The sequence below is a fragment of the Podarcis vaucheri genome (assembly GCF_965113315.1).
Source record: "Podarcis vaucheri genome assembly, chromosome: 4".
Taxonomy (NCBI): domain Eukaryota; kingdom Metazoa; phylum Chordata; class Lepidosauria; order Squamata; family Lacertidae; genus Podarcis; species Podarcis vaucheri.
The window spans coordinates 67,760,682-67,774,983 of NC_138762.1; the positions used below are offsets into that span (position 1 = coordinate 67,760,682).

The 14,302-nt window shown below is 38.8% G+C and overlaps 1 protein-coding gene across 3 annotated transcripts in view; it reads left to right on the plus strand.

Annotated features, from left to right (window-relative positions):
• Nucleotides 1-13,576, plus strand: part of ADGRG2 (adhesion G protein-coupled receptor G2) — a 40,619-nt gene extending 27,043 nt beyond the window's left edge. For all 3 annotated transcript variants that reach the window (XM_082220566.1, XM_082220564.1, XM_082220565.1), the window contains 14 exons: nt 368-831; nt 2,193-2,373; nt 3,122-3,278; nt 5,302-5,445; nt 5,535-5,657; nt 6,002-6,044; nt 6,489-6,592; nt 7,339-7,466; nt 8,228-8,496; nt 9,941-10,040; nt 10,682-10,965; nt 11,215-11,316; nt 12,117-12,269; nt 12,361-13,576. In XM_082220566.1, the coding sequence (XP_082076692.1) occupies nt 368-831; nt 2,193-2,373; nt 3,122-3,278; nt 5,302-5,445; nt 5,535-5,657; nt 6,002-6,044; nt 6,489-6,592; nt 7,339-7,466; nt 8,228-8,496; nt 9,941-10,040; nt 10,682-10,965; nt 11,215-11,316; nt 12,117-12,269; nt 12,361-12,545 (2,437 nt within the window). In that variant the 3' untranslated portion in view covers nt 12,546-13,576. The remainder of the gene's footprint in view (nt 1-367; nt 832-2,192; nt 2,374-3,121; nt 3,279-5,301; nt 5,446-5,534; nt 5,658-6,001; nt 6,045-6,488; nt 6,593-7,338; nt 7,467-8,227; nt 8,497-9,940; nt 10,041-10,681; nt 10,966-11,214; nt 11,317-12,116; nt 12,270-12,360) is intronic.
• The last annotated feature ends 726 nt before the right edge of the window (nt 13,577-14,302 follow it).

The window sequence follows — 14,302 nt, forward strand, 5'->3', positions numbered from 1 at the left end:
TGCATGCTCTATGGAAGTGAAAGAGCATTGTTCTGTTGTTTACTTTGCCTATGAACCACTGTGTCCGTGTTAGGAAGGACTGTCTGCTAAATGGCTGTGTAATAAGCTTGATGTCACATTTAGCACCTTTTTTAGTGCAGAATTCGAAATCCCTTAACATACCTGAGTTATGATAGTGGCTGGTAAAGAAATCCTCTGGACTCATGAAACACCTTAAGAATATTAGCAAAACCAAATCTGTCCTTAAATCTATCCATATAATAATTACCGTGTTTCTTTGGAACCTTGCATATCTCTGTCCGAATGCAAGTTGCTGTTAAACTGATATCAATACCTGTGCATAATTTTATCTGTGTTCTTCCTGTAGTGGTATTTATGGAGCACTTCCTTGCACAAGCTCTAGATCTCCTGACACATCTGTTTTACCTGTTACTCCTTCCATTATGCCTTCTGATGTTGTGACTCTGCATGGGTATCCTTCCTCTGAATCAACCACCACTTCACCTCCACCTTTGACTAAGCCAACCATTGTTTCACCTCCACCTTTGACTGAGCTTACAACAAATGACCTTGCTACAAATACGGTTCTTCCTCTCACTGAACAAAACAGCGTTGTGCTTCCTTCTACAACTCCTACCAGTGCAGTTCTTCCTCCTTTTGAAACAACTAATCCAGTCTTTACAACAGTGCATTCCACAATGGATGCAGTACCTCAGACTACTTCCAAACCTACAGTAGCAGTTTCCCCAGCCACCTCAACTGCCATGACCACTACTTTGGATATTCTTTCCACTACTGAAACAGAGGGAAGTCCGAGAACAGTCAGCAAAGGTAAGCCTTATTTTTAAATGCATAGTGAAGTTCTGTTGTTACTAGACATGGGTTACACATGCACTTTGTGGTGTGGTGTGAGAGTAGAAATGCATCTTTATGGAGCTTGCTCCATTTGGCAAGCTGAATTCTCAATAGCTTACCATGTAGTAGTGACTAGTAGGTGGTTTGCTAGTGTGGCGATAGAAATCCAGTCAGTACGTTGCAGCACCTGGAGCAGAGGTGGATGTGAGCCAACACTGTGCCAATGCACAATTGCTGCGTAGACAGTTTCTCCAGTGTGGGCATAGGTTGCTGACATCTGCAGGGGCAGCTGTCTGTCAAGTAATCATGTAGTGTATGCTACTGGCTGCAGCAACACCTGCCCCCCTTCACCTTGCCTTGTACCACCAGGTAAGGACAGGATTTTCCCTTCCCTCTCTCTTGTTGTGGTGCGGCCACTTGTTTTAGTGACTTGCATCCCTGGCCGCAACTATTCCAATGTTGCATGTGCCAGTTGCATTCTAGTGTAAGTCAAGGGAAGGAATTCAAAGGGTTGTCACAAATAATGCTGAAACCTGGAAAATGTTTGCAAATGTAAGCTTTAAAGAACTGGATGCACTTGTTCAGCCATTCTAATTCATGCAACTGACACATGTTGCATGCTGAACCTGCATGGTAGGAGGAGAGTGAAGCGCACTCACCATAGTGCTTTGACCATTTTAGCCAAAGGGTAATGATGGCCTGGGGCTTTCCCCTGATACATCATACTCACTGACATCTCCCAAAGATAGGATTAGGACTTTTAGAAAGTTCTGTTCAGTCTATAAGATCTTTTAAGTCACTGGAATTGAATATGAAGATATTTTACATTAAATATATATTTCATGACAGCTGATTTCTGTATTGAAGCAATTCTTGAAGGGGGGGGGGGAGAAACACCAGTTCCATTCCAATAGCAATATCTTTATAAACCATGGTTTAGCATGACATGCCTGAGCAGGAATGAGCCATGGTGAGCCTTGGACTTGTACACCCCCCCCCGAAACTTCTGTTTACTATTTACCATAGTTTGATATGTCAAACAGTTTGACAAACTGTGGTTAATACACTATGGTTCATCTCAAAACAAAGCGGTTGTTTCTTAAGCTGGCTTCTTGAAACAAACCATAACTACAACTAATCGCGATTCTGCGGTTGGGCACTGCAATGAACTGTGGTTAATGAAAAGTGGGAGATAAATGTTCCATATTCTCCCTCTTAGGAAGAAAACGGTATGAATGAGTACTCAAAACTTTGGTTTAGTGTGATGTGAATTTAACACTTCATTTTCTTGTTTTCAGCTTTGGATTACATACTTTGTGTTTTTCCATCTCTTGCAGAACCAGTGTTCCACAACAAGACCAACACTGCCAACAGTACCGATTTTGAGAACATAGTTTCTGAACTGGAGCACAATTTGACTGCACAAACAATATCACCTGTGCTTGCAAAAGCAATGCTAAACACTGTTGATTTTCTTCTAAACATTTCCGCAAAACAAATATCTCCACTGTCTAAAAGGTAGGTGTCCTGTACATTTTTCTTATTTTGATAAGGCTTGTCTGTTGTGTGTGATTCTAATATAATCAGCCGTGTGTGTGTGTGTGTGTCTCACATACAAGGGGCTGTTGCCCCTGTTTGCTTCTCTCACCCCCCCCCACAGAAATCACCTCCTTCCCCTTAGAGTTTGCCCAGGCTACCCATCCTTCCCCTGCTTTTACATCTCACTGCTGATGATGAGGAGAGAAGGGTCACATACCAAGTGAGATCATTTGTCCATCTTGCTCACAATTGTCTACACTGATTGACACTGGCTCTTCAGGATGTGAGACTAGAGATACATCCCGCCCTACTTTGAGTTGCTAGAGATTGAACCTCGGACCTTCTGCATACAAAGCCCAATGGTCTACCACTGAGTTACAGCCCTTCTATGCACAAACACATGTGGCCACTATGTGGCCATGGATGAGCAGAAGGCCTCTTTAGATGCATAAAAGACCCCAGAAGCTCAGTTATCTGATTATAGGATTCAAGAGGTTGATACTTACCTGGGCCTTTGGAGATGAGATGGATAAATAAATAAATACTTCATTTTCACTCAAAAATTGAACTTGTCCGTGACTTCTGAGCTTTAGTGATACCTTTTCAAAGCATTTCTATATTTTCAAGTTATTCAAGTGAAGTTACTTTTCATTAAATGCGTATAATTTTTTTCAAACCTATTACATCAGGAACATCATTATGTCATCTCCTGTTTTTACTTTAATAGAATAATAAAAATAGTGGATGGCATTGGCTTAAAATTGAGCTTCCCGGCAGAATCCATTAATTTAAGCTTCCCTTCTCTGGCTCTGGCTGTGCAGAAAGTCAACAGCACCTCGTTTAATGGAGTTTCTTTCGCTGTTGAAGATTCCCCACACCTTCAGGTAAGCTACCCCTCTCCTTTTTGCTTCGGTAAACCTGAAAGGGAAAGAGAACCTGGAAATATAGCTGGAGTTTGGGAGTTTTGTTAAGGGTTGTTAGAGTTGCCCTGACAAACCTACAGTTCCCAGAGTGGTTATCAATCAATCTCTCTTCCCAGGGAATTCTTGAAAACTGAAGCTCTGTGAAGAGAATAAGGATCTTCTAACAAGGACATGTTAAAAACAGCCATGACTGTTTAAAGTGGCACAATACTCCTTTAAATGTATAATGCAGTTGGGGCCAATGTTTGATGGAACTTACATGCAGGAACTGAATACAAGATTGCAGCCGGGGCATTGAATGCCAGATGGGTGGGATATAAATAATAAATTTATTATTATTATTATTATTATTATTATTATTATTATTATTATTATTATTATTAAATATTTATCGCTTACTTCTAAGAAGGCATGTAAAGGATTGCAGTGTAGTCTTCATAATTTAAATAAAAAAACAGACTGTACTGGCGAGTAGATTTCAGGGTTCAATGGGCTATATCCACTGCTTTGTTCCTGAGGGGACGCATACCCCTAAACATTTTGTGAATCTAAGTTTGGCCTCATTGAGGGGCAGTATTTCAATATGAGTAGCAAAATGAGAGTACCCCTAAACATTTTTTAGGGGTGGGGAAGCACTGGTTTTATCCAATAGTAGCTTTGTTTTAGTATAGAGTGCTTCTGCTTGCACAAGCTGGAGCAGCTAATTTTTACTGAACAACACTCCCCCCCCCCGGCTGCCTCCACCCTTAAGTCCTCCTGCCCCATACGAAAGCTGCTTCTAAGAGTTGGCAGACCCTTTAAAATAGAATGGAGTGTGACATGGAGGACTGCAGGAGCTTATTTTTAAAATATGATTTTAAACAATGTGACATATATTCGGAGTCCTGTAGTGATTTTATGCTCTTTATTGCAGCTTGTAAAACAGTGATTGAATTTCTCCCCAAACCTCAGGCTTTTATATACATTATTTACACAATGAGTTCCTTCTGATTGGCTGATTCAGCTTCCCTCCTGGAGCCTGATTGGTCTTTTCCTGCAAGCCAATCAGCTGTTGCATTCTATGATCCTACCAGCCTAATAGGCTGATTAACTTCCTCCTGGAGTCTGATTGGTCTTTTCCTGCAAGCCAATCAGTTGTTGCATTCTAGGATCTTACTTGCCTATTGTTCTAGGATCCAAGCTCAATACATAACACCATGATTACAAAGAGTTCCTGAACTGATGAAGGCTGACAGAATTGCTTCTTTTCTCTTGCAATTGGCTCTGGTGTTTCTTTCTGCCATGTGTTTGCCTTGTCACAAGCATTCTAGAGGAGATCATAGAATAATTTGATGCTTATGCCCTCTGCGAACACTAGAAATAAGATGAAATAATAATGAAACCTAAAAATCCTTCGTAATTGTTTTAAACTAGGAAAAACAAATATATAGGAAGCTGCCTTACATTGAGTGAGACAAATTTATATTGTCTACAGTGGCTGGAAGCAGCTTCCCAGGGATTCAGGCAAGGAGCATCTCCCAGCCTAACCAGGAGATGCTGAAACCTTTTGAATGCAAAGCCGCTGTTCTGCACTTTCTGCACAATTTCAGCTAGACATTCTTAATAATGTAATTTTATGTTACCTATATGTGAGTCATTAGGAGCTGAAAGAAGAGGACTTGCAGCATTCAGGGCACACACAAATCCATCTGTTCACCAATTAGACTGAATGGGCTTGAAGAGGGAAATGCTTCCCCTGCCCCACAGCTGACGCTTCTCCTTGTTGGTTGAAGTTCATAATTAGTGGAGTCAGATTGGGGTAGATAGATCAATTTGATATAGTCAATGCCAGTAATCCTCTTCACAAAGCACAGCTCCAGACTAGGCTAAATCTAACACAAAGCACAGGGTCCAATTGCCTCTCAATTTTGTATGCATAATAATTCTCTCTCTCTCTCTCTCTCTCTCTCTCTCTCTCTCTCTCTCTCTCTCTCTCTCTTTTAAGGTTGCTCTTGGATCTGAAGTGCCTACAAAAAGTGCTGGATCCATTACACTTCCATCATCAGTCATGACAAATTTGTCTCCAGAAGCTCAGCATCAGGCTTCTAGAATTACCTTCAACTTTTTTGAGAAGACAACTCTTTTCCAGGTATGCCTTCAGACTTTAGCTTTAGTGTATTGTGGCTATAAATGCATTTTAATACCATTAATATGAGGGTGTTTTTTCTCTCTCCCCAGGATCCCTCACTGGACAATTTGTCCCTGATCAGTCATGTTATATCATCAAGCGTTGCTAACCTCACAATTAGCGACTTGAAGACAAATGTTACTGTCACGCTACAAAACGCCAGCCCTACTCAGGTACAAATGCAATTTGACCAGTTAACAAGCTTCTATTGCTACAGAACACAGAAATGAAATGGTCTTGTCATAAAAAGGGTCTAATTTACATTAGGCAGACAAGAAAAAATAGCCACATGGAACAGCTGAGATATGATTTGATGGTGGTAAAGGAGCAAGAAATGAAAAATTCCTGGTGTGTGTGTGTGTGTGTGTGTGTGTGTGTGTGTGTACATTTATCTATAAATGAGAAATATTTGTAAACAGAAAGCTGATTTTCTTTTTATTGTATTGTTCATTGTACATGGTTTAATTTCAAGGTGTCTTGGAGATAAATAGTATTTTCTCCCCCTCTCTCCAAACAGGGAAATTTTGTCAGATGTGCCTTCTGGGACTTCAGTAAAAATGGTATGCCTGTGTGGTTCTGTCTTTTAAATTTTATTAATTCAATCAGTTTATATACAACAACAACAACAAAAACTCTTACATCTGTCCAGTACAGTGGTACCTCGGGTTAAGTACTTAATTCGTTCCGGAGGTCTGTTCTTAACCTGAAACTGTTCTTAACCTGAGCACCACTTTAGCTAATGGGCCTCCTGCTGCTGCTGTGCCGCCAGAGCACGATTTCTGTTCTCATCCTGAAGCAAAGTTCTTAACCCGAGGTACTATTTCTGGGTTAGCAGAGTCTGTAACCTGAAGCGTATGTAACCCGAGGTACCACTGTATATGGAAGACTACTACAAAACAAAACAATCCAACAATAGCAACTAATGGTTTAACTTGCATTAACTTTGCAGTGGTTTAAAACTCTACTAGTTATATATTAACAATGGACCTTTTAATTCCTGGCAGGTGGCAAAGGAGGCTGGTCCTATGATGGCTGTGTAGTTAAAGAGAGAAGAACAAATGCAACCGTCTGCAGCTGCAACCATCTCACAAGCTTTGGCGTTTTACTGGTAATGCCTGTAGTATATAACCAAAAGCTGCAAAGCGGTTCCTTATGCCACTACGTCTTAAAAGTGGCTTGCCTTGTGGCATAGAAAGGTGGGGGAAATCACGGGAATATACCTGATTGCAAAGTCCTTTGGATTGTTGGTTAAAGTACCTGAATTGTGGTATTAAAAGAAACTAATATGTGCTTAAAAGCTAGTATGTGCTAAGGCACATGATTCTAGGTTCATGCGTGGGAGAAAGACAGAGGTTCAGTTCAGTTGTACATATATCAGTTTATTAAGCTGAGACATGCACAAGCTTTGTCCCCATATACTCCACCTGTTTGCTGCTGCTTCCTTCCTTTTCCAAATGTTCTATGGAAGACTTCTTTCCCAATTAGGATGTGATTGGAAATTATGGTTAATTTACTTAGGAAGTCTTCAGATGCTGGTACGCTGAGAAGATGAAGGTGTGGCTTAAGGACACAGCATACGGGTGCATGGCTTGTGTAGATATCTCTGTTTGATAAAACCAGATATTTATGCCTGAACTGAGCAAGAGAGATTAAGGTAGATTAAGTTGGATTTTATAATTTCTTTGTAAAAATATAGATAACATGCAGCATTTTTAAAAGAAATGATTTATCTAGAGCCGCCTTACTGTAGAAATCCAGGTGTTGGTTGTTCCAGCAGTGAATAACCAGAACGTGGCTTGTAAATGAAATTTGTTCTCATGCTTCAAAAGAAAACATTTATTATTTCCTTTGCAGGATTTATCAAGAAACACCACTACTATATCTCCCACACAAAGGCTGATTCTAACTTTCATCACGTACATAGGCTGTGGCCTTTCAGCCATTTTTCTTTCTGTTACTCTTGTTACATACATTGCATTTGAGTAAGTACCTGCTCAAATCTAATCATATCATAAAGATGGTTATTATTTACTGCATCTATTATTTATTTATTCAAGGTATTTATATACCAGTTTTCAGGTGGACCTCACAGAGTACCTTTCATAGGATTATTACAGTAATAAGTGCTGATTTTTTAAAAAAAATAGTTACAGGAAAAGACAACTTGTTTGTTTGGAAGAAGCTGTTGCGGCTCCTTCTCATTCCCCTCATGGCAAGATGGTTCTGTTGAAGCCCCTGTGTGGCAGGCAGACTAGGGAAGAGCCTCTTTAATGTGGCTTAAATATAGATGTAATCACATTGAAGGATATCATGCTATATTGAAGGACATTGATATTTTGCTATAGCTGAGAGCAAATTTCAGAAAAGAAACAGCTAAAATTAAAAACAGCCTTGGATTATAATAAAGTTTTGTTTATGTGAAGTCAGGGATAGAAATTGCCTTATACTGAATAAAACAATATACATATTTTTAATAACATTGTATTGTCTTTGTAGTTGACATTGATACAAAGAAATGCATTGAACAAATTTTGCAGTACGTCGCATGCCTTAGTGGACTGGTTAGACTCCAAAAATATTGCTCTCGAGAACAATTGATATGATCTGGAATTTAACTTCTTGTCCTGTTGTCATACAAAAACGTAACTAACCCTAGACCCACCTTTTGTGTTCTAACCTGTGTTGTTCTTGAATACTGTGATTGATATTGATGCAGGCGATGTTCCTTTACTTGTTTTTATAGGAAAATCCGAAGAGATTATCCTTCTAAAATCCTCATTCAGTTGTGTGTTGCTTTGCTTCTGCTGAACCTGGTTTTTCTCCTGAACTCCTGGATTGCTTTGTATAAGAACGAAGGCCTGTGCATCTCAGTTGCTGTATTTCTTCATTATTTCCTTTTGGTTTCTTTCACTTGGATGGGCCTCGAAGCCTTTCACATGTATCTGGCCCTTGTCAAAGTGTTCAATACTTATGTTAGGAAATACATCCTAAAGTTCTGCATTGTTGGCTGGGGTAAGTATTTCTTTCTGGATTTATATTTGAAACGAGACTATATATGTCCTTCTAACTTGTTCAGAAGGATGGAATCCCATACTCACCTGAGAGTACAGCAATTGAACGCAGTGGGGCTTTACTTCTCAATAGCCATATATAAGACTGCACTGTCATTAGCTAAAGGGAGATCTGTACACAGAGCCAGTGTGCTGCAGTAGACAGTGTGATAGAATTAGACTAGGATTTAGATTTCCATGAGATGTTGAACTCAGCTACATTAATCAAATTACATTATAAATGCATTATAACACTGTGACACCAGATGGTGCTGTAGAGCTGAAATTGCAATTCGGTGATATTTTCCATTGTGAGCTTTACAATGGTTTTTCCCCCAGAGCATTTTCAGAGCGTTTTTTTATAGCTGTGTAGATCTAGCCATAGATTCAAACTGCCTTCAGCTGTGAGACGCATCTAGCCTTAGGCAAATCACTTTCTCTCTACTTAGCCTACTACACAGTAGCTTTTTTATTAAGAATTTAATTGATTCAGTTTAACTGAAATGAAACCACAATAGAAGTCAGTGTTGTTGCAAGGATAAAGTAATATATCATCATGTATGCTTAGTGAATTTTAAAATAATAGGATCATAATAGGATCAAATAATAGGATCAAATTTTTGCAGCTCATAATACTTGTCTTTTTTATAAAAAAAAAGTCAGGCACAATTTCTTGGAAACTTATTCAGCAATTAATATTCAGAGGGAACCAGGATGTTATGGCTTGCAATAGTGAACAAGAGCATTGCATAGGTACAAATGCAATATGTTGCTGCCTCTCATCGCTTCCTTCAGTTTCCAAGCAGCATTGCAATAGCTTACCTGCCCCTGGCTGAAATGATAGCAATGGTAGCATTCCAAAGGCAAGGAGTGCTGCTAAAACAGATCTGTCTGAGCTCTCAGAAAAAAAGATTTGTTTATACATATATGTAGTCATGTGTTTTTCTTCTGACAGTGATGTCAACAGACTGCTTTCGAGTACGCTAATCTGTGGGATTTCAACTCCTTCTAGGAAACGTGCTATACTACATAGTGCAGTTGTAAAGATTATAAATGTATAAGTATTGCTCTGAATATTTGTAATATCAAGTAGTGCCCATCCACCAGCACGATGTGTCTTCAAATTCCTAGCCCCCTGCATTCCTCCCTGCAGGTCCCCAAAATCTGCTCAGGAAGGTCAGAGCATCATCTAGAGTAGATTTGAGGAGCGACATGCAGGGCTGTGCAGTGGAAGGAACCATTCCAGTCCTTTCTGCAAGCAAAGTCTGCTCCCACGACATTGTATTTCATCCTAAATACATGTTTTACTGTTGTTTCTATACAGTGGTTCTCATTGCCACCTCTCCAACAACCTAAGTATGTTTTTGCTATATTTTCCATATACCTAATGCCTTTTTATCTTTCAGGGGTACCAGCAATTGTAGTAGCCATTGTACTGATAATATCTCGAGATAACTATGGACTTGGCTTTTATGGAAAGTTTCCCAATGACTCAAATGATGAATTGTAAGTCAGCAACAACCACCATATGCTGAAAGTATGAAGTTGCTTAAGTACAAATCATACAGGGATGATTTTTGCTCCTCTTAATAATCATTCTTAAGGTCCTATGCCATATGTGTGACTGAGTTAGTACCATACATATCTCTGGAATGATGGAAGAAAAAGAAATGATATAAAATGCTGGTGTAAAATTAAAAGCATAAATTTAAAACATGATTGTGCCCTGAAGATAAAGAAACAAGATACTGTATTTCATTGTGTTACTTTAGGTGTGATATATCCTTTTGAATGCACTTGATTGCAGTGATGGAAAAAGTTAAAAATTTAAACCAAGTGAAAATCTGATTAAATATATATATATTTAATCTGTAAAGAGAGTTTGTGGCCTAGTTACTAACTTCAGTTGCAAGTAAGGTAGATGTGTAGAGGTCTCATCAAAACTGCAGACTACATGGCCAATCTTTTTTAAATTCTGTTGCATGATGGGATGCTGTTCTGCCAGGGGGGGCGGGGCGGGCGAGAAAGGGTTTTACTGTACGTGGAACTAGTCACGTGACTTTCTCAGTTTAGAGCTTTTCATTTTCAAAATGTTTATGGAACTGACTGTCACTTTTCATGTCCCGTTTTGTATTATTTTTTTTTAGTTGCTGGATTAAAAATGATATTGTGTTTTACATCACGGTTGTGGGATACTTCTGCACAATATTCTTGTTGAATATCAGCATGTTCATAGTAGTGCTGATTCAGCTTTGCCGAATCAAAAAGAAGAAGCAACTTGGTGCCCAGCGAAAAACCAGCATCCAAGATCTCAGGAGTGTTGCTGGCCTCACGTTCCTACTGGGAATTACTTGGGGATTTGCCTTTTTTGCATGGGGTCCTGTAAACCTTGCATTTATGTATCTCTTTGCCATCTTTAACACCTTGCAAGGTATGTTCTTGGGGTTGTTGTTGTTTTTTTAAAAAAGCAGATCGTATTAAGACATAATTAACAGAATACTTATAGCACTCTGTACAATGAACACAAACCACTATCTGGATGCAATCCTTTGGTCCCAGCAAAGGGTGTAATAAGATCAGTTGAATCCTCCTCTTTGATGATCTAGCAGTTTTATAAATAATTAAAAAACCAGGTAAATCCAGTGCATCCCTTAAACTTTAACACATTCTTTTTTTGCAGGTTTTTTCATTTTCATTTTCTACTGTGTAGCGAAGGAGAATGTCCGCAAGCAGTGGAGAAGGTATCTGTGTTGTGGAAAGTACAGACTGGCTGAAAATTCTGGTAAATATGTTTTTTTTTAAAAAAAAATGTTAAAATGTGTGTAGTCACAGTGAGTTGAATCTAAAGGTGCTGGGATAGCTCACTTGGTAGAGCATGAGGCTCTTAATCTCAGGGTCCTGGGTTCACATTGGGGCGAAAGATTCCTGCACTACCGGGGGTTGGACTAGATGACCCCTAATTCTACAGTTCTCAGATTCTATGATTCTATGTATCTTTGTAAGCAGAAAATGCTTACAAAGCAGATCCCAGACTGTTACAAATGGTCCCCCTGGGGGATGGACGGACAGGACGGTGCTGTGTAGAGGAGGGACTGGGAAGACACCCTTGCATGAACTCTGAGCTCGGGAATTTATATTTTTCACTGTTGCCAAATAAATTTACCAATGTCAAACAAACCATTTTAAGACCGTATATAGGTTTGTTAGTGTAATTTATATACTGTTTCTAACTCTGTAATTACGCAATCAGCAGAAACTGTTCTGCAGTGTTTATCAAAGCGCAAGCTGGCATGCTATTTGAAGCAGATAAAAAAAATCAATTTTATGAAACTGAGTTTTTGTTATTAGTGAAATTAGAGAACTTTGGTATTAAGAGAAATTGGATAGTCAACATTTTCTAAAGTACCAAGGATAAAACAACAATATAAAAATGTAAAGTATTGGCAAAATCTATAGTTATAAAACCATTGGGGGGGAATAGGGGCTTTATAGATATGAGGTTTAAATTACCTTATTAATTGTACTTTTGAATGGGGCTTTAACATACATAATCATTCTTTTGTAATCCTTATTTTGCTGTAGATTGGAGTAGAACTGCTACAAATGGATTAAAGAAGCAGAATGTTAACCAGGCAGTATCCACTTCCTCCCATTCTTTGCAATCCAACAGTAACTCCACCAATTCCACCTCAATGCTAATGAATAATGATTACTCAGCGCAAGCAAATGGGAATGGTATGTATACAGGACTGAGATACTCAGCTTCTATATTGAACCAGTCAACTGGCTCGACTTCTAACAAACTTTTTTCTAATAAACATTTCAGGCAATGTCTCCAGTGAGAGGAACGGTGTTTCTTTCAACGTGCAGAATGGCGATGTGCGACTTCCTGACTTTTCAGGGAAACAGCTCATATTTCAAGAGAACCATGACACAGGCCCTAAGAAATCTTGCATTTCACTTAGAAGGACTTCAAAGAGAGGGAGCCTGCACTTTATTGAACCGATGTGACATTATTAAAAGTTGCTATTGTTTCACACAGCGACATATAGGTTTATTTTAACCGTTTTACATAATGTGAGAAGACTACCCACCCCCACGCCCCAGAAAAGGACATTATTTAATATATAATAGCAAAGCTTCAAGGCAGCCTCCGATGATCGAAAGCGTTTGTATTGTTTTTTTCTTTTAACGTCGGTGAAATTAATTGACAAGGTACGTTAGACGTAGCATCGTGACTGGAAAACACGACGGGCTAAATTGTGTGGGGGTTTTTTAACAGTGGATGTTACAAGTTCCTTTTACAAGTTCAACTTACAGTTATGAATAACTCGAAACATTGTACAGTAATGTTGTATTACTATAGATAATTAGATGCAAAACTGAAAAAGATGCTTAACAGCAAGATCCTTTACATGTCTGTTCAGAAATAAGTTCCATTGAGTTCAAAGGAACTTACTCCTAGATGTGTGTGTAGGTTTGCCTACATAGTAATATGTGATGTCTGCATCTTTTAATAGGATGTAGTCACAGGTATAGTATTGTATATAGACAAAACAACAACTACCTTTGATTATCCTTTATATTTATTTCTTGTAAATTAAGTTTAATATTCCTTTGTATAGAAAAAAAATAGTTGTGCAGAGTTTGAAGCCTTATTGTAATTATAAATTTATATGAAGTGAATTATTTCAGTTATCCTCGAATACTTGTGTAAGTATATACAAAATGTTTCTGTGAAATAATTTAAAATGGTCATATACAAGTTGGGAAGACATTAGATTGCAAGTATGACTTCTGTTGGTGAGCTTGCTCATCACAGTTTAAGAACACATGAAAGCCTATTGGGAATTTTTAAAAAAACCACGAATTTAAAGATGGTTAGAGGAAAACCTACCACTTTTTCTCCCCAGAATGGTGATGTCATATTAAAAGAAAACCACTCACAGGTGTTTGGGCTTGAAACAAATTATTCAAGCATTGGTGACACCATGTCATTTACCAGGGATATAATCATAATAATAACACTGGTCAACAACAAATTTGTTGTCTGCGTTTTTTCAGTTGATTTAGGATGAATCTGATGCACTGAATCCAAAAATCACATTGGTTTTGCTCAATCAGGTCAAGTTTTTGAGCTATGGCCACATGTCATTTTTTTACGTTTTTGTTCACATGTACGCTTGTGTGGAGCATTTTAGAACAAGTTGGTGGGGGTAAAATGCCATGTCGAATAATTGTTTTGATTGGAAATGATTATTTTAATGACAAGAAGTATTCAGGTCCGATAGTTCTGGGTGATTATGTCGAAAAGGGATCAGTTTGAAGTCATAAAACCTTGAAATCTTCCATAAATTGGTGTGGCAAAGCATAAAGTTGGGGGATCAAAACTAAGTTAATGGGGCAACCGCCCCACGAAGTATCCTGATCTTCAATCAGCACGTTGTCCTGTAGCTCATTGTGATGAAATTCCAGTGCCTATCTTTGGAGAACTTCCTGACATTAGTGATGAAGATGCCTCCAGTGTTGAAGGACATGAAGAAGAAGAAGTGGTTCTTGAAGATGATGCTCCACATCCATTTTCCCAAAAGGAGTTGAATGATCTAGTTCACGACCTCAGCTTGTCAAAGGACTCTGCCGAACTGTTGGCATCCAGATTGAAGGAAAAAAACCTCCTCTCTGACAGTGCTCGCATCAGCTTCTTCCGCAGAAGGCATCAAGAGTACCTCCGTTTTTTTCTCGGAAGAGAAGGACTTGGTGTACTGTGC